The 25,778-nt window shown below is 49.1% G+C and overlaps 1 protein-coding gene across 3 annotated transcripts in view; it reads left to right on the top strand.

Moving 5' to 3' along the window:
* The first annotated feature begins 2,320 nt into the window (after positions 1-2,320).
* Positions 2,321-25,778, top strand: part of DGKI (diacylglycerol kinase iota) — a 223,620-nt gene continuing 200,162 nt past the window's right edge. For all 3 annotated transcript variants that reach the window (XM_072145184.1, XM_072145182.1, XM_072145181.1), the window contains exon 1: positions 2,321-2,597. In XM_072145184.1, the coding sequence (XP_072001285.1) occupies positions 2,422-2,597 (176 nt within the window). In that variant the 5' untranslated portion in view covers positions 2,321-2,421. The remainder of the gene's footprint in view (positions 2,598-25,778) is intronic.

Genomic DNA, 25,778 nt, shown 5'->3' with positions numbered 1-25,778 from the left:
TATAGTGATGGTGATGTAGTATGTATAGTAATATATAGTGATGATGTAGTATGTATAGTAATATATAGTGATGATGTATGTATAGTAATATATAGTGATGGTGATGTAGTATGTATAGTAATATATAGTGATGATGTAGTATGTATAGTAATATATAGTGATGATGATGTAGTATGTATAGTAATATATAGTGATGATGTAGTATATATAGTAATATATAGTGATGATGATGTAGTATGTATAGTAATATATAGTGATGATGTAGTATGTATAGTAATATATAGTGATGATGATGTAGTATGTATAGTAATATATAGTGATGATGATGTAGTATGTATAGTAATATATAGTGATGATGTAGTATGTATAGTAATATATAGTGATGACGATGTAGTTTGTATAGAAATATATAGTGATGTAATATGTATAGTAATATATAGTGATGATGTAGTATGTATAGTAATATATAGTGATGATGATGTAGTATGTATAGTAATATATAGTGATGATGTAGTATGTATAGTAATATATAGTGATGATGATGTAGTATGTATAGTAATATATAGTGATGTAATATGTATAGTAATATATAGTGATGATGTAGTATGTATAGTAATATATAGTGATGATGTAGTATGTATAGTAATATATAGTTATGATGATGTAATATGTATAGTAATATATAGTGATGATGTAGTATGTATAGTAATATATAGTGATGATGATGTAGTATGTATAGTAATATATAGTGATGATGTAGTATATATAGTAATATATAGTGATGATGATGTAGTATGTATAGTAATATATAGTGATGGTGATGTAGTATGTATAGTAATATATAGTGATGATGTAGTATGTATAGTAATATATAGTGATGGTGATGTAGTATGTATAGTAATATATAGTGATGATGATGTAGTATGTATAGTAATATATAGTGATGTAATATGTATAGTAATATATAGTGATGATGTAGTATGTATAGTAATATATAGTGATGATGATGTAGTATGTATAGTAACATATAGTGATGATGTAGTATATATAGTAATATATAGTGATGATGATGTAGTATGTATAGTAATATATAGTGATGGTGATGTAGTATGTATAGTAATATATAGTGATGATGTAGTATGTATAGTAATATATAGTGATGATGATGTAGTATGTATAGTAATATATAGTGATGATGTAGTATGTATAGTAATATATAGTGATGGTGATGTAGTATGTATAGTAATATATAGTGATGATGTAGTATGTATAGTTATATATAGTGATGATGATGTAGTATGTATAGTAATATATAGTGATGATGTAGTATGTATAGTAATATATAGTGATGATGATGTAGTATGTATAGTAATATATAGTGATGATGTAGTATGTATAGTAATATATAGTGATGATGTAGTATGTATAGTTATATATAGTGATGATGATGTAGTATGTATAGTAATATATAGTGATGATGTAGTATGTATAGTAATATATAGTGATGATGATGTAGTATGTATAGTAATATATAGTGATGATGATGTAATATGTATAGTAATATATAGTGATGATGATGTAATATGTATAGTAATATATAGTGATGATGATGTAATATGTATAGTAATATATAGTGATGATGTAGTATGTATAGTTATATATAGTGATGATGATGTAGTATGTATAGTAATATATAGTGATGATGTAGTATGTATAGTAATATATAGTGATGATGTAGTATGTATAGTAATATATAGTGATGGTGATGTAGTATGTATAGTAATATATAGTGATGATGTAGTATGTATAGTAATATATAGTGATGATGTAGTATGTATAGTAATATATAGTGATGATGATGTAATATGTATAGTAATATATAGTGATGATGTAATATGTATAGTAATATATAGTGATGATGATGTAGTATGTATAGTAATATATAGTGATGATGTAGTATGTATAGTAATATATAGTGATGGTGATGTAGTATGTATAGTAATATATAGTGATGATGATGTAATATGTATAGTAATATATAGTGATGGTGATGTAGTATGTATAGTAATATATAGTGATGGTGATGTAGTATGTATAGTAATATATAGTGATGATGTAGTATGTATAGTAATATATAGTGATGATGATGTAGTATGTATAGTAATATATAGTGATGATGATGTAGTATGTATAGTAATATATGATGATGATGACGATGGATAATGGGCGGTCCCGTGTAGCGTCGGGGGCTTGTCTCGGGGGCGTGACTGCGGGCTGCGCAGTGATTGGCCAGGGAGGAGTTTCCCACAATGCCCGGCTCTCTCCCCCCATGGATGCTGCGGCGGCGCCTCCTCCATTTGCAGCTGCTGGGAGCGGAGCGGTGACTGCGCCCGGGACCCCCCGCTCTTCCCCGGCGCAGACATGAACCCGCCGCTGGACGGAGCGCAGAGCCGGGAGAGCGGCTGCCGGGGGGCGGAGGGAGGACTGGAGACAGCGGAGCCCGCACTGCACGAGCCCGGGAGCGGCCACAGGGACAGGGAGGAGACGGTGGAGGAGAAGCTACGGAACCTGACCTTCCGGAAACAGGTGTCCTACAGGTGAGGGGCACTGTATACAGGTGAGGGGCACTGTATACAGGTGAGGGGGCACTGTATACAGGTGAGGGGCACTGTATACAGGTGAGGGGCACTGTATACAGGTGAGGGGCACTGTATACAGGTGAGGGGCAGGGGGGGCACTGTATACAGGTGAGGGGCAGGGGGCACTGTATACAGGTGAGGGGAAGGTGGGCACTGTATACAGGTGAGGGGCAGGGGGCACTGTATACAGGTGAGGGGCAGGGGGGCACTGTATACAGGTGAGGGGCAGGGGGCACTGTATACAGGTGAGGGGGGCACTGTATACAGGTGAGGGGGGCACTGTATACAGGTGAGGGGGCACTGTATACAGGTGAGGGGCAGGGGGCACTGTATACAGGTGAGGGGCAGGGGGGCACTGTATACAGGTGAGGGGCAGGGGGCACTGTATACAGGTGAGGGGGCACTGTATACAGGTGAGGGGCAGGGGGCACTGTATACAGGTGAGGGGGCACTGTATACAGGTGAGGGGGCACTGTATACAGGTGAGGAGCAGGGGGGCACTGTATACAGGTGAGGGGCAGGGGGCACTGTATACAGGTGAGGGGGGCACTGTATACAGGTGAGGGGGGCACTGTATACAGGTGAGGGGGCACTGTATACAGGTGAGGGGCAGGGGGCACTGTATACAGGTGAGGGGCAGGGGGGCACTGTATACAGGTGAGGGGCAGGGGGCACTGTATACAGGTGAGGGGGCACTGTATACAGGTGAGGGGCAGGGGGCACTGTATACAGGTGAGGGGGCACTGTATACAGTTGAGGGGCAGGGGGCACTGTATACAGGTGAGGGGCAGGGGGCACTGTATACAGGTGAGGGGCAGGGGGCACTGTATACAGGTGAGGGGGCACTGTATACAGGTGAGGGGGCACTGTATACAGGTGAGGGGCAGGGGGCACTGTATACAGGTGAGGGGCAGGTGGGCACTGTATACAGGTGAGGGGCAGGGGGCACTGTATACAGGTCAGGGGGCACTGTATACAGGTGAGGGGCATGGGGGCACTGTATACAGATGAGGGGCATGGGGGCACTGTATACAGGTGAGGGGCATGGGGGCACTGTATACAGGTGAGGGGGAGGGGGCACTGTATACAGGTGAGGGGGGCAATGTATGCAGGTGAGGGGAAGGGGGCACTGTAAACAGGTGAGTGGGGCACTGTATACAGGTGAGGGGCAGGGCTGCACTGTATACAGGTGAGGGGCAGGGGGGCACTGTATACAGGTGAGGAGCAGGGGGGCATTGTATACAGGTGAGGGGCAGGGGGGCACTGTATACAGGTGAGGGGCAGGGGGGCACTGTATACAAGTGAGGGGGCACTGTATACAGGTACAGGTGAGGGGGGCACTGTACACAGGTGAGGGGCACTGTATACAGGTGAGGGGGGCACTGTATACAGGTACAGGTGAGGGGGGCACTGTACACAGGTGAGGGGCACTGTATACAGGTGAGGGGCAAGAGTCACTGCATACAGGTGAGGGGCACTGCATATATGTCAGGGGGCACTGTTTACAGGTACAGGTGAAGGGGGCAGTGTATACAGGTGAGGGGCAGGGGTCACTGCATACAGGTGAGGGGCACTGTGTACAGGTGTGGGGGCCCTGTATACAGGTATAGTTGTGGGGGCACTGTATACAGGTACAGGTGAGGGGGCACTGTGTACAGGTGAGGGGGGCACTGTGTACAGGTGAGGGGGGCACTGTGTACAGGTGAGGGGGGCACTGTGTACAGGTGAGGAAGCAGTGTATACAGGTGAGGGGCAGTGGATACAGGTGAGGGGCAGGGGGCACTGTATACAGGTACAGGTACAGGTGTGGGGGCACTGTATACAGGTACAGGTGTGGGGGCACTGTATACAGGTACAGGTGTGGGGGCACTGTATATAGGTGGGGGGCACTGTATATAGGTGGGGGGCACTGTGTACAGGTGAGGGGTAGGAGGGCACTGTATACAGGTTATGGGCAGGGGCCACTGTATACAGTTGAGGGGGCCACTGTATACAGTTGAGGGGGGCACTGTATACAGTTGAGGAGGGCACTGTATACAGGTGAGGGGGCACTGTGTACAGGTGAGGGGAAGGGGCACTGTGTACAGGTGAGGGGGGACTGTGTGCAGGTGAGGGGGCACTGTATACAGGTGAGGGGCAGGGGGGCACTGTATACAGGTGAGGGGGCACTGTGTACAGGTTAGGGGCAGTGTATACAGGTGAGGGGCAGGTGTCACTGCATACAGGTGAGGGGCACTGTGTACAGGTGTAGGGGCACTGTATACAGGTACAGGTGTGGGGGCACTGTATACAGGTACAGGTGAGGGGGCACTGTATACAGGTACAGGTGAGGGGGCACTGTATACAGGTACAGGTGAGGGGGGCACTGTATACAGGTGAGGGGGGCACTGTATACAGGTGAGGGGGGGCACTGTATACAGGTGAGGGGGGCACTGTATATAGGTGGGGGGCACTGTATATAGGTGGGGGGGCACTGTATACAGGTGGGGAGGCAGTGTATACAGGTGAGGGGCAGGAGGGCACTGTATACAGGTTATGGGCAGGGGCCACTGTATACAGTTGAGGGGGGCACTGTATACAGTTGAGGGGGGCACTGTATACAGTTGAGGGGGGCACTGTGTACAGGTGAGGGGAAGGGGCACTGTGTACAGGTGAGGGGCAGGGGGGCACTGTATACAGGTGAGGGGCAGGGGGGCACTGTATACAGGTGAGGGGCAGGGGGGCACTGTATACAGGTGAGGGGCAGGGGGGCACTGTATACAGGTGAGGGGTAGGGGGCACTGTATACAGGTGAGGGGCAGGGAGGCACTGTATCCAGGTGAGGGGGACCCTGTATTTAGGTGAGGGGGACCCTGTATTTAGGTGAGGGGGACCCTGTATTTAGGTGAGGGGGCACTGTGTGCAGGTGAGGGGGCCCTGTATGCAGGTGAGGAGGCCCTGTATGCAGGTGAGGGGGCACTGTGTACAGTTGAGGGGGCACTGTATACAGATGAGGGGCAGGGGGGGACCCTATGTAGGTGAGTGGGGCACTGTATGCAGGTGAGGGGGGCACTGTATACAGGTGAGGGGAAGGGGCACTGTATACAGGTACAGGTGAGGGGGGCACTGTATACAGGTGAGGGGGGCACTGTATACAGGTACAGGTGAGGGGGGCACTGCGTGCAGGTGAGGGGGGCACTGCGTGCAGGTGAGGGGGGCACTGTATACAGGTGAGGGCGGCACTGTATGCAGGTGAGGGGGCACTGTATGCAGGTGAGGGGGCACTGTATATAGCTGAGGGGCACGGGGGATTGGATACAGGTGAGGTTGCACTGTATATACGTGAGGGGGCACTGTATATAGGTGAGGGGCAGGGGGGATTGGATACAGGTGAGGTTGCACTGTATATACGTGAGGGGAGCACTGTATACAGATGAGGGGTCACTGTAAACAGGTGAGGGACAGGGGCACTGTATACATGTGAGGGGGCACTGTATACAGGTCAGGGGCAGAGGGACACTGTATATGGGTGGGTTCACTGTATACAGGTGAGGGGCAGGGAGCACTATACAGGTGAGTTGAGGGGGGCACTGTATGCAGGTGAGGGGGGTACTGTATGCAGGTGAGGGGGGTACTGTATGCAGGTGAGGGGGGTACTGTATGCAGGTGAGGGGGCACTGTATGCAGGTGAGGGGGCACTGTATGCAGGTGAGGGGGGTACTGTATGCAGGTGAGGGGGGCACTGTATACAGGTGAGGGGGGTACTGTATGCAGGTGAGGGGGCACTGTATGCAGGTGAGGGGGGTACTGTATGCAGGTGAGGGGGGTACTGTATGCAGGTGAGGGGGGCACTGTATGCAGGTGAGGGGCAGGGGGGCACTGTATACAGTTCAAAGGCAGGGGGCATTGTATACAGATGAGGGGAAGGGGTACTGTATACAGATGAGGGGAAGGGGCACTGTATACAGGTGAGGGGTCACTGTATACATGTAATGGGCAGGGGGGCAGTGTATACAGGTGAGGGGGGCACTGTATACAGGCGAGGGGCAGGTGGGCACTGTATACAGGCGAGGGGCAGGTGGGCACTGTATACAGGTGAGGGGGCACTGTAATACAGGTGAGGGGCAGGTGGGTACTGTATACAGGTGAGGGGCAGGTGGGCACTGTATACAGGTGAGGGGCAGGGGGGCACTGTATACAGGTGAGGGGCAGGGGGCACTGTATAAAGGTGAGGGGCACTGTATACAGGTGAGGGGCAGGGGGGCACTATATACAGGTGAGGGGGCCTGTATACAGGTGAGGGGCAGTGGGGCACTTTATACAGGTGAGGGGCAGGGGGGCACTGTTTACAGGTGAGAGGGCCTGTATACAGGTGAGAGGGCCTGTATACAGGTGAGGGGCACTGTATACAGGGGAGGGGGGCACTGTATGTAGATGAGGGGCAGGGGTGCACTCTATACAGGTGAAGGGGGCACTGTATACATGTGAGGGGCAGGGGGGCACTGTATACAGGTGAGGGGGGCTGTATACAGGTGAGGGAAAGGGGGCACCTTATGCAGGTGTGGGGGTGCACTCTATACAGGTGAAGGGGGCACTGAATACAGGTGAGGGGGGCATTGTATACAGGTGAGGGGCAGCCGGGCACTGTATACAGGTGAGGGGCAGTGGTCACTCTGTACAGGCGAGGGGCAGGTGGGCACTGTATACAGAGAGGGGCACGGGGGCACTGTATACAGGCGAGTGTCAGGGGGCACTGTATACAGGTCAGTTGAGGGGGTCACTGTATACAGGTGAGGGGAGCACTGTATACAGGTGAGGGGAGCACTGTATACAGGTGAGGGGCATTGAATATAGGTGAGGGGCACGGGGGCATTGTATATAGGTGAGGGGCAGGGGAGCACTGTATACAGGTGAGGGGCAGGGGGGCACTGTATACAGGTGAGGGGCACTGAATATAGGTGAGGGGCACGGGGGCATTGTATATAGGTGAGGGGCAGGGGAGCACTGTATACAGGTGAGGGGCAGGGGGGCACTGTATACAGGTGAGGGGCACTGTATACAGATGAAGGGGGCACTGTATACAGGTGAGGGGCACTGTATACAGGTGATGGGGGAACTGTATACAGATGAGGGGCAGGGGGGCACTGTATACAGGTGAGGGGGTGCACTCTATACAGGTGAGGGGGCCTGTATACAGGTATCGGGCTCTGTATACAGGAGAGGGGCAGGGGTCACTGTATACAGGTTAGGAGCACTGAATACAGGTGAGGGGCACGGGGGCACTGTAATACAGGTGAGGGGCAGGTGGGCACTTTATACAGGTGAGGGGCACAGGGGCACTGTATACAGGCGATGGGCAGCGGGGCACTGTATACAGGTGAGAGGGGCACTGTATACAGGTGAGAGGGGCACTGTATACAGGTGAGGGGCACTGTATACAGGTGAGGGGCAGGGGGCACTTTATACAGTTGAGGGTGGGCACTTTATAGAGGTGAGGGAGGCACTGTATACGGGTGAGGAGCATGGGGGCACTGTTTACAGGTGAGGGGCAGGAGGTCACTGTAATACAGGTGAGAGGCAGGGGGGCACTGTATACAGGTGAGGGGCAGGGGGGCATTGTATACAGGTGAGGGGAAGGTGGGCACTGTATACAGTTGAGGGGCAGGGGGGCACTGTATACAGGTGAGGGGCAGGGGGGCACTGTAATACAGATGAGGGGCAGGGGGCACTGTAATACAGGTGAGGGGCAGGGGGGCACTGTATACAGTTGAGGGGCAGGGGGGCAGTGTATACAGTTGAGGGGCAGGGGGGCACTGTAATACAGGTGAGGGGCAGGGGGGCACTGTAATACAAGTGAGGGGCAGGGGGCACTGTAATACAGATGAGGGGCAGGGGGCACTGTAATACAGGTGAGGGGCAGGGGGGCAGTGTATACAGTTGAGGGGCATGGGGGCACTGTATACAGGTGAGGGGCAGGGGGGCACTGTATACAGTTGAGGGGCAGGGGGGCAGTGTATACAGTTGAGGGGCAGGGGGGCACTGTAATACAGGTGAGGGGCAGGGGGGCACTGTAATACAAGTGAGGGGCATGGGGGCACTGAATACAGGTGAGGGGCAGGGGGGCACTGTATACAGTTGAGGGGCAGGGGGGCAGTGTATACAGTTGAGGGGCAGGGGGGCACTGTAATACAGGTGAGGGGCAGGGGGGCACTGTAATACAAGTGAGGGGCAGGGGGCACTGTAATACAGATGAGGGGCAGGGGGCACTGTAATACAGGTGAGGGGCAGGGGGGCAGTGTATACAGTTGAGGGGCATGGGGGCACTGTATACAGGTGAGGGGCAGGGGGGCACTGTATACAGTTGAGGGGCAGGGGGGCAGTGTATACAGTTGAGGGGCAGGGGGGCACTGTAATACAGGTGAGGGGCAGGGGGGCACTGTAATACAAGTGAGGGGCAGGGGGGCACTGAATACAGGTGAGGGGCAGGGGGGCACTGTATACAGTTGAGGGGCAGGGGGCACTGTAATACAGGTGAGGGGCAGGGGGGCACTGTAATACAAGTGAGGGGCAGGGGGGCACTGAATACAGGTGAGGGGCAGGGGGGCACTGTAATACAGGTGAGGGGCAGGGGCACTGTAATACAGGTGAGGGGCAGGGGGGCACTGTAATACAGGTGAGGGGCAGGGCGGCACTGTAATACAGGTGAGGGGCTAGGGAGGCACTGTAATACAGGTGAGGGGCAGGGCGGCACTGTATACAGGTGAGGGGCAGGGCGGCACTGTATACAGGTGAGGGGCAGGGCGGCACTGTATACAGGTGAGGGGCAGGGCGGCACTGTATACAGGTGAGGGGCAGGGCGGCACTGTATACAGGTGAGGGGCAGGGCGGCACTGTATACAGTTGAGGGGCAGGGCGGCACTGTATACAGGTGAGGGGCAGGGGGGCACTGTATACAGGTGAGGGTAGGGGGGCACTGTATACAGGTGAGGAGCAGGGGGCACTGTATACAGGTGAGGGGCAGGGGGGCACTGTATACAGGTGAGGGTAGGGGGGCACTGTATACAGGTGAGGAGCAGGGGGCACTGTATACAGGTGAGGGGCAGGTGGGCACTGTATACAGGTGAGGAGCAGGTGGGCACTGTATACAGGTGAGGAGCAGGGGGCACTGTATACAGGTGAGGGGCAGGTGGGCACTGTATACAGGTGAGGAGCAGGTGGGCACTGTATACAGGTGAGGGGCAGGTGGGCACTGTATACAGGTGAGGGGCAGGTGGGCACTGTATACAGGTGAGGGGCAGGGGGGCACTGTAATACAAGTGAGGGGCAGGGGGGCACTGAATACAGGTGAGGGGCAGGGGGGCACTGTATACAGTTGAGGGGCAGGGGGCACTGTAATACAGGTGAGGGGCAGGGGGGCACTGTAATACAAGTGAGGGGCAGGGGGGCACTGAATACAGGTGAGGGGCAGGGGGGCACTGTAATACAGGTGAGGGGCAGGGGCACTGTAATACAGGTGAGGGGCAGGGGGGCACTGTAATACAGGTGAGGGGCAGGGCGGCACTGTAATACAGGTGAGGGGCTAGGGAGGCACTGTAATACAGGTGAGGGGCAGGGCGGCACTGTATACAGGTGAGGGGCAGGGCGGCACTGTATACAGGTGAGGGGCAGGGCGGCACTGTATACAGGTGAGGGGCAGGGCGGCACTGTATACAGGTGAGGGGCAGGGCGGCACTGTATACAGGTGAGGGGCAGGGCGGCACTGTATACAGTTGAGGGGCAGGGCGGCACTGTATACAGGTGAGGGGCAGGGGGGCACTGTATACAGGTGAGGGTAGGGGGGCACTGTATACAGGTGAGGAGCAGGGGGCACTGTATACAGGTGAGGGGCAGGGGGGCACTGTATACAGGTGAGGGTAGGGGGGCACTGTATACAGGTGAGGAGCAGGGGGCACTGTATACAGGTGAGGGGCAGGTGGGCACTGTATACAGGTGAGGAGCAGGTGGGCACTGTATACAGGTGAGGAGCAGGGGGCACTGTATACAGGTGAGGGGCAGGTGGGCACTGTATACAGGTGAGGAGCAGGTGGGCACTGTATACAGGTGAGGGGCAGGTGGGCACTGTATACAGGTGAGGGGCAGGTGGGCACTGTATACAGGTGAGGGGCAGGTGGGCACTGTATACAGTTGAGGGGCAGGGGGGCACTGTATACAGGTGAGGGACAGGGGGGCACTGTATACAGGTGAGGAGCAGGGGGCACTGTATACAGGTGAGGAGCAGGTGGGCACTGTATACAGGTGAGGGGCAGGGGGGCACTGTATACAGGTGAGGGGCAGGGGGGCACTGTATACAGGTGAGGGGCAGGGGGGCACTGTATACAGGTGAGGGGCAGGGGGGCACTGTATACAGGTGAGGGGCAGGGGGGCACTGTATACAGGTGAGGGGCAGGGCGGCACTGTATACAGGTGAGGGGCAGGGCGGCACTGTATACAGGTGAGGGGCAGGGGGGCGCTGTATACAGGTGAGGGGCAGGGGGCACTGTATACAGGTGAGGGGCAGGGGGCACTGTATACAGGTGAGGGGCACGGCGGCACTGTATACAGGTGAGGGGCAGGGGGGCACTGTATACAGGTGAGGGGCAGGGGGGCACTGTATACAGGTGAGGGGCAGGGGGGCACTGTATACAGGTGAGGGGCAGGGGGGCACTGTATACAGGTGAGGGGCAGGGGGGCACTGTATACAGGTGAGGGGCAGGGCGGCACTGTATACAGGTGAGGGGCAGGGGGGCACTGTATACAGGTGAGGGGCAGGGGGGCACTGTATACAGGTGAGGGGCAGGGGGGCACTGTATACAGGTGAGGGGCAGGGGGGCACTGTATACAGGTGAGGGGCAGGGGGGCACTGTATACAGGTGAGGGGCAGGGCGGCACTGTATACAGGTGAGGGGCAGGGGGGCACTGTATACAGGTGAGGGGCAGGGGGGCACTGTATACAGGTGAGGGGCAGGGGGGCACTGTATACAGGTGAGGGGCAGGGGGCACTGTATACAGGTGAGGAGCAGGGGGCACTGTATACAGGTGAGGATTTATGATATTTGTGCTTTGCTCCTTTACCTCATTTTCTTGGTTTCTGGGTGATTTTTCTTGTGTTTTCCATCTTTTTGGTCAGTTACGTTGATGATGTTTCTGGGTTGATGTGATTTGGGTTTTCTTGGTCGTTCCTGGAGAGATTTGTAATCATACTTCTGTGTATGCTATTAGTAGCAGCAGGACTGTGATATATATGTATTTACATTCCATTATTGTACTGGGGGTGGGTCTTCACACTGCTGTGCTCTGTGCTATCTGCAGGCAGTGTTATGTATTATCCCTTAAGAGATCTGTATTTATAACATTTTTATGTTGTTAGTAGCAGCAGGACTGTGAAATATGTATTTCTATTCCAGCATTATAATAGTCGTGTGTCCTCACACTGCTGTGCTCTGTACACTCAGCAGCCAATTGGAGGTACTGTCCCTGGAGAGATGTGTAATCAGACTTTTTTGTGTGTTATTAGCAGCAGGACTGTGACGTACGGATTTTTAATTTGGGATTGTACTGGGGGCGTTACCTCACACTGCTGTGCCCTGTTTACTCTGGACCCAATGTGGGCTATTGTCCCTGGAGAGATGTGTAATCAGACCTTTGTGTATTTTGTTAGTAGCAGCAGGACTGTAAAATTGGACAAATATTCCAGGATTGTACTGGGGAGTGTCCTCACACTGCTGTGCTCTGATCACTCTGTATTGAACTCCTCCATAGCCTCTGCATTCTGTAGCTTACTAATGGTTGGATAGTGCAGGAGTCCTTCAAAGGGAGTTCAGAGAGCGCAGTGCACAGCAGTGTGAGGACACTACCTAATCCTATAATAGAATACTCTCGTTCTGGATGATCTCTGACCTGCTGACAGTTTCCCATAGGTAATAACTATGGAGTATTCTAAATCGTTTAGTAATTGTTTGGATTATGTCTTTTGTGTTGATTCCTCGGTGTAGCGGCTCTAAACAGTCATTAGATGAGATCAGGCCTTGGCCCGGGTCCTAATGGAAGCGTCTCAGACTTATCGTCTCGTGTTAATGACTTGGATAATTGTATTGGCGAGGCTCCTCCTCCCGTCCTCTGTACATCCTGACATCTCCAGGGTATCGGGGAGGCTCCTCCTCCCGTCCTATGTACATCCTGACATCTCCAGGGTATCGGGGAGGCTCCTCCTCCCGTCCTATGTACATCCTGACATCTCCAGGGTATCGGGCAGGCTCCTCCTCCCGTCCTATGTACATCCTGACATCTCCAGGGTATCGGGGAGGCTCCCCCTCCCATTCTATGTACATCCTGACATCTCCAGGGTATCGGGCAGGCTCCTCCTCCCATCCTATGTACATCCTGACATCTCCAGGGTATCGGGGAGGCTCCCCCTCCCATTCTATGTACATCCTGACATCTCCAGGGTATCGGGGAGGCTCCTCCTCCCGTCCTATGTACATCCTGACATCTCCAGGGTATCGGGGAGGCTCCTCCTCCTCTCCTATGTACATCCTGACATCTCCAGGGTATCGGGGAGGCTCCTCCTCCCTTCCTATGTACATCCTGACATCTCCAGGGTATCGGGGAGGCTCCTCCTCCCGTCCTATGTACATCCTGACATCTCCAGGGTATCGGGGAGGCTCCTCCTCCCGTCCTATGTACATCCTGACATCTCCAGGGTATCATGGAGGCTCCTCCTCCAATCCTATGTACATCCTGACATCTCCAGGGTATCGGCGAGGCTCCTCCTCCCGTCCTATGTACATCCTGACATCTCCAGGGTATCGGGGAGGCTCCTCCTCCCGTCCTATGTACATCCTGACATCTCCAGGGTATCGGGGAGGCTCCTCCTCCCGTCCTATGTACATCCTGACATCTCCAGGGTATCGGGGAGGTTCCTCCTCCCGTCCTATGTACATCCTGACATCTCCAGGGTATCGGGGAGGCTCCTCCTCCCGTCCTATGTACATCCTGACATCTCCAGGGTATCGGGGAGGCTCCTCCTCCCGTCCTATGTACATCCTGACGTCTCCAGGGTATCGGGGAGGCTCCTCCTCCCGTCCTATGTACATCCTGACATCTCCAGGATATCGGGGAGGCTCCTCCTCCCGTCCTATGTACATCCTGACATCTCCAGGGTATCGGGGAGGCTCCTCCTCCCGTCCTATGTACATCCTGACATCTCCAGGGTATCGGGGAGGCTCCACCTCCCGTCCTATGTACATCCTGACATCTCCAGGGTATCGGGGAGGCTCCTCCTCCCGTCCTATGTACATCCTGACATCTCCAGGGTATCGGGGAGGCTCCTCCTCCCGTCCTATGTACATCCTGACATCTCCAGGGTATCGGGGAGGCTCCTCCTCCCGTCCTATGTATATCCTGACGTCTCCAGGGTATCGGGGAGGCTCCTCCTCCTGTCCTATGTATATCCTGACGTCTCCAGGGTATCGGGGAGGCTCCTCCTCCTGTCCTATGTATATCCTGACATCTCCAGGGTATCGGGGAGGCTCCTCCTCCCGTCCTATGTACATCCTGACGTCTCCAGGGTATCGGGGAGGCTCCTCCTCCCGTCCTATGTACATCCTGACGTCTCCAGGGTATCGGGGAGGCTCCTCCTCCCGTCCTATGTACATCCTGACGTCTCCAGGGTATTGGGGAGGCTCCTCCTCCCGTCCTATGTACATCCTGACGTCTCCAGGGTATCGGGGAGGCTCCTCCTCCCGTCCTATGTACATCCTGACATCTCCAGGGTATCGGGGAGGCTCCTCCTCCCGTCCTATGTACATCCTGACATCTCCAGGGTATCGGGGAGGCTCCTCCTCCCGTCCTATGTACATCCTGACATCTCCAGGGTATCGGGGAGGCTCCTCCTCCCGTCCTCTGTACATCCTGACATCTCCAGGGTATCGGGGAGGCTCCTCCTCCCATCCTATGTACATCCTGACATCTCCAGGGTATCGGGGAGGCTCCTCCTCTCGTCCTATGTACATCCTGACATCTCCAGGGTATCGGGGAGGCTCCTCCTCCCGTCCTATGTACATCCTGACGTCTCCAGGGTATCGGGGAGGCTCCTCCTCCCGTCCTATGTACATCCTGACGTCTCCAGGGTATCGGGGAGGCTCCTCCTCCCGTCCTATGTACATCCTGACATCTCCAGGGTATCGGGGAGGCTCCTCCTCCCGTCCTATGTACATCCTGACATCTCCAGGGTATCGGGGAGGCTCCTCCTCCCGTCCTATGTACATCCTGACATCTCCAGGGTATCGGGGAGGCTCCTCCTCCCGTCCTATGTACATCCTGACATCTCCAGGGTATTGGGGAGGCTCCTCCTCCCGTCCTATGTACATCCTGACATCTCCAGTGTATCGGGGAGGCTCCTCCTCCCGTCCTATGTACATCCTGATATCTCCAGGATCATATCTATCTCATATCTATCTATCTATCTCATATCTATCTCATATCTATCTATCTATCTATCTATCTATCTATCTATCTATCTATCTATCTATTTATCTATCTATCTATCTATCTCATATCTATCTCATATCTATCTATCTATCTCATATCTATCTCATATCTATCTCATATCTATCTATCTATCTATCTCATATCTATCTATCTCATATCTATCTATCTCATATCTATCTATCTATCTATCTATCTATCTATCTATCTCATATGATCTACAGTAGATACATAGATATGAGATAGATAGATAGATATGATGTAGATAGATAGATATGAGATAGATAGATAGATAGATATGATGTAGATGGATGTATAGATAAGACTGGAGCTGGAGGGTCTCATTACTTGATATCACACACTATTGGCTGATGTTGGGGGTAGTGTTGCTGGTAGATATGACTACTACTTGCCCCGGGGGCTGTGCCCGATCTATATATATATATATATCAGTCTGTAAGTTTGTTACAATGTATCAGCGCTGAATCCTGATCACATTGGATGGTTTAGCCCGGATGAAATTGTAACAAACCCTCAGATTTCTGTTTAGTAAATCGACGATGTAGGAAAGCGACGCTATGGCGGTATTATATATTGTTACGGAGCAGGCAGATCAGTGAGACGTCTCTCCGGGAGCTTGACGTAATTGCTATGTTCAATCCGGTGCTTTGAGGTTGAGCATCTCCCAAGAAAAGGCGCAGCTGCGCGGCGGATCCGTAAAAATAACCCGTCCTTTATGATTACGTGTGGGGGGTGGGGGGACGCGCTGCCGCCCTGACATCCACACCCTGCAATTACCAGCAGGGCACACGTGTAATCCACGTCTCCCGGGGCCCGTGGGGTGGTCGGAGCGGGTCAGCCTCGCCAGCATCATCCCCCCTCCCCCCCCCCGATCCCAGCGTGTGCAGAGGAATACGTGGGACGCCGCTTTCTACCGTAGAAGGAGATGTCGCTATAAATAGCGGGCAGAGATCTAAATATAGCGCCGGGTATCTTATAGAAACATCTGATAATCCCAGCAAATACAACCGTGAGTCACGGTAACTACCTGACCGCAGCCAATACCTTGGGTAGTGTTCACATGATCCCGGGAAAGCTGGGTGCATAACATCATCTCATCTGAAGAGGGATGCAAATCAAATATTGTAATTCCACATTTGGTAACCGGGAACAGAAGTGCATAAAAATTACTGTAGAATAATTTCGAAGCAGATTTGCATATTTAGTAGCAGCAGAACTGTGAAAAATTGATTTATAATATGAACTGGAAACGTGTACTGCTGTACACTGGGCTCTCTGCAGCCAGTGTTATGTACTGTCCCTGGAGAGACACATAATCGGATCTTTGTGTATTTCGTTAGCAGCAGCAGGATTGTGATATATGGATTTATATGCTAGAATTGTGTTGGGAACCTGTCCTCACACTGCTGTGCTCTGTGCTTTCTGCAGCCAGTGTTATGTACTGTCCCTGGAGAGACACATAATCAAATATTTGTGTATGTCTCCTTGTTTTCTGCAGCCGGTGTTAGGTATTATGTCTGGAGATCTGTGTAATCACAACTTTGTGTATTTTGTTAGTAGCAGCAGGACTGTGAAATATGTATTTTTAATCTGGGATTGTACTGGGATGAGTGTCCTGACACTGCTGTGCACTGTGCTTTCTGTAGCCAGTGTAATGTGTATTGCCTGGCGAGATATGCAGTCATACATTTGTGTAAGTACTTAGTAGCAGCAGGACTGTGATATATGGATTTATATTCTGTCCTCACACTGCTGTGCTCTGTGTTTTCTGCAGCCTGTGTTAGCTATTGTCCCTAAACGCCTGTGTTAGCTTTTGTCCTTACCCTTTTGTATGTTGTTAGTAGCAGCAGGACAGTGATCAATGAATTTTTTCTCCAGCATTCTACCGGGGGCATGTCCTCACACTGCTGTGTTCTGTGCTGCAGACAGTTTTAGGTATTTTGCCTGGAGAGATATGTAATCAGACCTTTGTGTGTGTTGTTAGGAGCAGCAGGACTGTAAAAATAGACTTTTATACCAGGATTGTATTGGGGACGTGTCCTCACACTGCTGTGCTCTGTGCTCTGCAGGAAGTCATAGGTATAGAGAGTACATATCAAAGCAGTGTGAGGGCATCCCTCAACTATGCTTATTAGTGGGGGTCCTAAAATGAGTTGGGTCCAGAATCGGGATCCTAAATCCACCAAACGGGAAAAAGATTCAAGGAGCGTCGTAAAGTGGTTGGTTAACTGCTAAATTCTCCAGCCAATCAGCTTCCGTCGGATCACATGTACATAAAGCCTGGGCCCCTGCAGTGTATCATATGGAGGGGCCCCGTCAGTTGTATAATCTAGAGTCTCTCCTGGAGGATGTTGCGATGCCGCACACGTTCTCCGAGCTGTAAACTATCCTTCCTCAGGGAATTCTCTAATTATCCGTACCTGTTCCTCCCCACCCCCCGGGGAACGCACTCATTTTCTAGAATTTGTCTAAACACTCGGATTTCTCTGTTACCCTCTGGAGAATAATTGAATTCTCTGCTCTCCGGAGACTTCCCTAATGTTTTCCGTAATCCGGAAAATGACACTAATATCACCGGCCTCACAAAAATATTCTGCCAGTTAAGAGGAAAAAAGGTCAAGAGTTTGGGATGTCGTCATCCTTCTTTGTTTACAAGACGTCTTAAAGGGGTTGTCTGCCTTAAAGGGTCACATTGACTCACTATTACTGATAGTCCCCACCCCCTCAATTTCAGTTACAACAGTTCCTACTTCCTGGTTACTCCTGACACACAGGAAGTGACCTTCCTCGGCTAGTGATTGGCTAAGAGACATTTCCTGTATTTCAAAAATGACCAGAGAGGACCAGTATGGGTCACTCCAACCATTCCCTTTTCAAACGTTCTCGTTCCTCCACCGGTGCCTACTTCCTGGTTCCTCCTGACACACAGGAAGTGACTTTCCTCGGCAAGTGATTGGCTAAGAGACATTTCCTGTGTTTTAAAAGTGACCATAGAAGACCAGTATGGGTCACTCCAACCATTACCTTTTCAACAGTTACTGTTCCTCCACCGGTGTCTATTTCCTGGTTCCACCTGACACACAGGAAGTGACCTTCCTCGGCTAGTGATTGGCTAAGAGACATTTCCTGTGTTTGAAAAGTGACCAGAGAGAACCAGTATGGGTCACTACAACCATTCCCTTTTCAACAGTTCCCGTTCCTCCACCGGTGTCTTCTTCCTGATTCCACCTGACACACAGGAAGTGACCTTCCTCGGCTAGTGATTGGCTAAGAGACATTTCTTGTGTTTCAAAAGTGACCAGAGAGGACCAGTATGGATCACTACAACCATTTCTTTTTCAGCGGTTGCCTGTTCCTCCATTCCCCGTTCCTCCACCAATATCTACTTCCTGGTTCCTCTTGACAAACAGGAAGTGATCTTCCTCGGCTAGTGATTGGCTAAGAGACGTATGGGTCACTCCAATCATTTCTTTTTCAAAGATTCACCATTCCTCCACTGTTCTCTACTTCCTGGTTCATCTTCACACAGGAAGTGACCTTGCTTAGTTTGTGGTTGGATGAGAGGCATTTCCCATGTTCCAAGAGTGGCTAGAGGAATCCGATAATAAATCCCTCCTCAGTTCCTGCTCCACCAGTTCTCGTATCCTCCACCAGTTCCTTCTTCCTTGTTTCTCTTTGCACACAGGAATTGACCTTCCTAGTGATCCATGGGGAATCTCCCTTCTCATTCCATTTGAACTATTCCCAAGTCCTCCACCAGATTCTATTTCCAGGTTCCTCTTGACACACAGGAAGCTACTTCCTCAGCTAGTGATTGGCTGGGAGGCATTTCTAGTGTTTCCCACTCCTCATTACAGTTTCAACAGTTCATCGGTCCTCCACCATTCTCTTCTTCCTGGTTCTCGTTGACACATAGGAATTGCCCTTTCATAGTTAGTGATTGGCTGGCATTTCCTTTGTTTCACAAGGAAGGACAGAGACCCACAAGGAATCCCCTTCTTCTACTTCCTGGTTTTTCTTGTAACACAGGATTTGACCTCTAGTTAGTTGTTGGATAAATGGCATTTCCCATGTTCCAAGAGTGGTCAGTGGGATCTAGTAGGAGTCCCTCCTCAGTTGCTATTTCCAATTTCTCCACCAGTTCCTACTTTTGGGTTTCTCTTCACACACAGGAACTAACCTTCCTGAAATAGGAACTGGCTAAGCGGCATTTCCTGTGCTTCAAAAGGGAAAAGAGGGACCGATGGGGAATCCTCTTCCTCATTCCATTTCAACAATTCGTGGGTCCTCCACTAGTCTCTTTTCCTGGTTCCTCTTGACATACAGGAAGTGACCTTCCTCAGCTTGTGATTGTTTGGAAGGCATTTCCTGTATTTTACAAGGAAGGAGAGAAACTCATGGGGAATCTTCCTCCTTATTCTGTTTTAACAATTCCACAGTCTCTGCTTCCTGTTCCCGCTTGACACACAGGAAACTACCTTCCTCAGACTTCCTCAGTACCTTCCAGTGATTGGCTGGGAGACATTTCCTGTGTTTCAAGAGGGAGGACAAAGCTCCATGGGAAATCCCCCTCCTCATTGCCGTTTCAACAAATCCTGGCTCCTTCACCGTTCTCTACTTCCTGGTTCCTCTTGACACTCAAGGAGGGACCTACCTCAACTTGTTATTGGCTGGGAGCCATTTCCTCTGTTTCCACAGTAAACAATAAGAAGAGGACACAACATGGTATCAGCCCCAATGTTTCAAACGCCCCATAATAAGGATTAGGATATGCTCATGACCTGCCCAAAAAAGGGACATTTTGGGTGGAATGAGAGCAGGACCTAAGCAAAAAGTTGATGACCTGCTTTGGGGCAGTTCTCTGGCATTGGGGCTTTGGGGCAGCTCTCTGGCATTGGGGCTTTGGGGCAGCTCTCTGGCATTGGGGCTTTGGGGTAGCTCTCTGGCATTGGGGCTTTGGGGTAGCTTTTTGGCATTGGGGCAGCTCTTTGGCATTGGGGCTTTGGGGCAAGCTCTCTGGCATTGGGGCTTTGAGGTAGCTCTCTGGCATTGGGGCTTTTGGGCAAGCTCTCTGGCATTGGGGCTTTGAGGTAGCTCTCTGGCATTGGGGCTTTGGGGTAGCTTTTTGGCATTGGGGCAGCTCTTTGGCATTGGGGCTTTGGGGCAGCTCTCTGATATTGTGGCTCTGGTGCAGGAAAGCTCTGGATCTGGCTAGGATGACTGTAGCAGAGGAGCTATGAGTAGCTTCAGGACCATGGACAGTAGGACCACATGTTGCTACCATGGACAGCTCTAACACGAGGTCAGTCATGTCCTAGATCTGAGCAATCACTAGCCATTTTTGGGTGGAATCAGCCATTATCAGCTGGACCTATCCTACTGCAAAAAGAGTACAGGACTGATTTGGCTTTGGGGCAGCTCTCTGGCATTGGGGCTTTGGGGCAGCTCTCTGGCATTGGGACTTTGGGGCAGCTCTCTGGCATTGGGACTTTGGGGCAGCTCTCTGGCATTGGGACTTTGGGGCAGCTCTCTGGCATTGGGACTTTGGGGCAGCTCTCTGGCATTGGGGCTTTGGGGCAGCTCTCTGGCATTGGGGCTTTGGGACAGCCCTCTGGCACTGGCGCTTTGGGACAGCTCTTTGGCATTGGGACAGCTCTCTAGCATTGGGGCTTTGGGGCAAGTCTCTGGCTTGGGGCAGCTCTCTGGCATTGGGGCAAGTCTTTGGCATTGGGACAGCTCTCTGGCACTGGGGCTTTGGGACAGCTCTCTGGCATTGGGACTTTGGGGCAGCTCTATGGCATTAGGGCTTTGGGGCAAGTCTCTGACATTGGGACTTTGGGACAGCTCTATAGCATTGGAGCTTTTGGGCAGCTCTCTGGCATTGGGGCTTTGGGACAGCTCTATAGCATTGGAGCTTTTGGGCAGCTCTCTGGCATTGGGGCTTTGGGACAGCTCTATAGCATTGGAGCTTTTGGGCAGCTCTCTGGCATTGGGGCTTTGGGGCAGCTCTCTGGCATTGAGCCGCTCTGGATCTGGCTAGGATGACTGTAGCAGAGGAGCTATGAGTAGCTTCAGGACCATGGACAGTAGAACCACATGTTGCTACCATGGACAGCTCTAACACGAGGCCAGTCATGTCCTAGATCTGAGCAATCATCAGTCATTGTACTGTACAAGCCGTAGCAACTACTACGGGGCCTGATAACGCCTCGTTCCCGTCTCGAATGCCACCGAGCATCAGGACCACGTATCTGGTGGTAAATACATTCTGCCGATGCTGGAGGATATCAGTGATGAGGCAAGAGGAATGAACTTTGGAGTCAGGTCTGGGGTCTCATCTCTGGATGTGGTGGGGTTTGTGTTTTAACTATGGTCTGGGGTCTCAATCAGTTATGGGTCTTGTATGGGGGTCAAAATTTATTTTGGGGTCTAAATTACTTTCAATGTTTGATGTGAGGTCTGAATAAAGTTAGGGCTGGGGTCTGAAAAAAAAATTTCAGATGTGGTCTGGGGTTTTATGTATAATAAGGAGGCCTAATAAATTAAAGGGTCTGGGGGTTTCATATTGGCTCAAATGTTTTTTGGTTTGTGTTTTAAATTTGGTCTGGGGTCTCAATGACTTTTGAGTCTGGTTAGGGATCACAATATATTTTTGGGTTGAATAAAATAGGGATATGGTCTGGGGTCCCGGACCAAGGAATTTTTGGACTTCGTTCTCAGAATTATCATGTTTTGAAGTTAGGTCTGGGGTCTAAATTTTACATATAAATTTTGGTCGGTTGGTGACAAGTTTACCCAAATTTTTTTTTTTTTAGATAGACTCCGCCTCCTGAGACAAGAGCAAGGAATTTTGAGGAAAACTAAAAAAAAACTGGAGCATATTTAAAAATTTTTTTTTATGAAGACAGGCGGTAAAACAGCGATACATACCACGTAGCCCCCATCCCAAAATCCTGTTTGTTTGATTTTCAGACCCCCCCTCCTTTCCTTCGTGTTCTATCTGATTAGTAATGCGCTCCCTTAAAGGGATTCTGCCGGTTTTCTGTGTCCCCCCCCTGTGGGAGCCTTCATGTGCTCCCGGCTCTGCCGCTGCCGAGCCCCTCCCCCACCCCTCGTCCCTTTGAAGTTCCCCTCATTGGTTTATGAGTGCGTCCAGGCTGCAATATATTCAGACATAAAAGTGAATATGAGATTTTTTATTTTATTTTTTAAAAACCCAGAATTTAATTTTTTTCAAATGTATTCAGTGCCGGAGGGAATTATCCGGGCGCAAATTAACTCGGTGACTGAAATAATTCCAGAATAATACCGTAAGACCCTGGCAGATACACGGGAGGATCTTTCCATATATATACCACCAGCTTCCCAAATGTCCACCATAGGCTCCCGTTATAGAAACACACACTCTATGGCACTATTAATAAGATACTATATGGCGGTATTATTTCAGTATTGTATGGCACTATTGTATAGACAACGTATAATACTATTATTTAGGGATTATATGGCAGTGATATGTAGGTAATAGGATTTAGGTTTTATATGTTACTGTGTTTCTATATGGACTCTCTGTGGCACTATTAATAAGATACTATATGGCGGTATTATTTCAGTTTTATACGGCACTATTGTATAGACACTGTATAATACTATTATTTAGGGATTATATGGCAGTGATATGTAGGTAATAGGATTTAGGTTTTATATGTTACTGTGTTTCTATATGGACTCTCTGTGGCACTATTAATAAGATACTATATGGCGGTATTATTTCAGTATTGTATGGCACTATTGTATAGACACTGTATAATACTATTATTTAGGGATTATATGGCAGTGATATGTAGGTAATAGGATTTAGGTTTTATATGTTACTGTGTTCCTATATGGATTCTCTATGGCACTATTAATAAGATACTATATGGCGGTATTATTTCATGTTTTATACGGCACTATTGTATAGACACTGTATAATACTATTATTTAGGAATTATATGGGAGAGATATGTAGGTAATAAGATTTAGGCTTTACATGTTACTGTGTTCCTATATGGATTCTCTATGGCACTATTAATAAGATACTATATGGCGGTATTATTTCAGTATTATATGGCACTATTGTATAGACACTGTATAATACTATTATTTGGGGATTATATGGCATTGATATGTAGGTAATAGGATTTAGGCTTTATATGTTACTGTGTTCCTATATGGATTCTCTATGGCACTATTAATAAGATACTATATGGCGGTATTATTTCATGTTTTATACGGCACTATTGTATAGACACTGTATAATACTATTATTTAGGAATTATATGGGAGAGATATGTAGGTAATAAGATTTAGGCTTTACATGTTACTGTGTTCCTATATGGATTCTCTATGGCACTATTAATAAGATACTATATGGCGGTATTATTTCAGTATTATATGGCACTATTGTATAGACACTGTATAATACTATTATTTAGGGATTATATGGCGGTGATATTTAGGTAATAGGATTTAGGCTTTAAATGTTGCTGTGTTTCTATATGGATTCTCTATGGCACTATTAAGAAGATACTATATGGCGGTATTATTTCAGATTTGTATGGCCCTATTGTATAGACACTGTATAATACTATTATTTAGGGATTATATGGCAGTGATATTTAGGTGCTACGTGGCTTTAGGCTTTATATGTTACTGTGTTTCTATATGGACACTCTGTGGCACTATTAATAAGATGCTCTATGGCGGTATTATTTCAGTATTATATGGCACTATTGTATAGACACTGTATAATACTATTATTTAGGGATTATATGACGGTGATATGTAGGTGCTACATGGCTTTAGGCTGTATATATTACAGTGTTTCTATATGGACTCTCTGTGGCACTATTAATAAGATACTCTTTGGTGGTATTATTTCAGTTTTATATGGCACTATTATTTAGACTCTGTATAATACTATTATTTAGGGATTATATGGCAGTGATATGTAGGTGCTACATGGCTTTAGGCTTTATATGTTACTGTGTTTCTATATGGACTATCTGTGGCACTATTAAAAAGATGCTCTATGGCGGTATTATTTCATGTTTTTATGGGATTATTATTTATGGACTGTATGGAATTATAGGGCACTACGGTACTTTTAGATGCAGAATTGAGGAATATATGGTAGTTTGGACACTTGATGGCGCTTTTAATAAGGCACTATATGGCGGTATAGTTTGATGTTTATATGTATATATTACTGTATGATTGAGCACCATTTATAACTGGTCATATGGCGGTATTATTTGCGGTTTATATGGCACTATTTTTTAGGCATTGTATAATTCTATTCTTTGGGTGTTATACGGCACCGTTATTAATGTGCGGAGTTCTTTATGAAATAATCATTTATTTTGGACACTCTATGGCACTATTTATAAAGCGTTGTATGGCGGTATTATGTGCGGTTTATATGGCACTATTATAGATACTGTATGATGTTATTCTTGGTGGGGGGGATTATAGGGCACTGTTATTCAGTTGCTGGGGATAGTATGATACAGTCCTTTCATTGAGGCACTCTCTGGCACTATTTATAAAGCGTTGTATGGCGGTATTATTTGCGGTTTATATGGCACTATTATACAGGTACTGTATGATGTTATTATTTGGGAGATTAAAGGGAACCTTTGTCCAGGTGCTGTGGATAATACGGTACACCCATTTCATTTAGACACTTTATGGCGCTCTATTTATTACATGTCATATGGCGGTATTATTTGTGGCACTATTTAGGTACTGTATGATGGCACCATTATTCAGGTGACGCATGACAATATGGAGACAATATGCAACAGTAATCCCTTTTAGACACTCTTGGACACTATGTATAGTGGTATTATTTATGTTTTCTATGGCACTATTTAGGCACTGTATAATGTTATACTTTAGAGATTATATGGCACTGTTATTCAGGCACTGGGGATAATATGGTACAGCTAATTCATTTAGACACTCTATGGCACCATTTCTAACTCGCCGTATGGCGGTATTATTTATAGTTTATATGACATCATTATTTGGGTGCTTTTTGTTCCTCTTCTATGGTAGTTATAGGGAACAGTTATAAGTACAGTTTTTGAGGTTCTCATGGTGGTGGCACTATCACTCCCGCACCGTTCTCATGGTGGTGGCACTATCACTTGCGCACCGTTCTCATGGTGGTGGCACTATCACTCGCGCATTGTTCTCATGGTGGTGGCACTATCACTCCTGCACCGTTCTCATGGTGGTGGCACTATCACTCGCGCACCGTTCTCATGGTGGTGGCACTATCACTCGCGCACCGTTCTCATGGTGGTGGCACTATCACTTGCGCACCGTTCTCATGGTGGTGGCACTATCACTCGCGCACCATTCTCATGGTGGTGGCACTATCACTCCCGCACCGTTCTCATGGTGGTGGCACTATCACTCGCGCACCGTTCTCATGGTGGCGGCACTATCACTCGCGCACCGTTCTCATGGTGGTGGCACTATCACTCGCGCACCGTTCTCATGGTGGGGGCACTATCACTCGCGCACCGTTCTCATGGTGGGGGCACTATCACTCGCGCACCGTTC

This window comes from Engystomops pustulosus, chromosome 4 (assembly GCF_040894005.1).
Source record: "Engystomops pustulosus chromosome 4, aEngPut4.maternal, whole genome shotgun sequence".
Taxonomy (NCBI): Eukaryota; Metazoa; Chordata; class Amphibia; order Anura; family Leptodactylidae; genus Engystomops; species Engystomops pustulosus.
The sequence above is the reverse complement of the archived record's forward strand: the minus strand, read 5'-3'. Positions and strand labels throughout refer to the sequence as shown.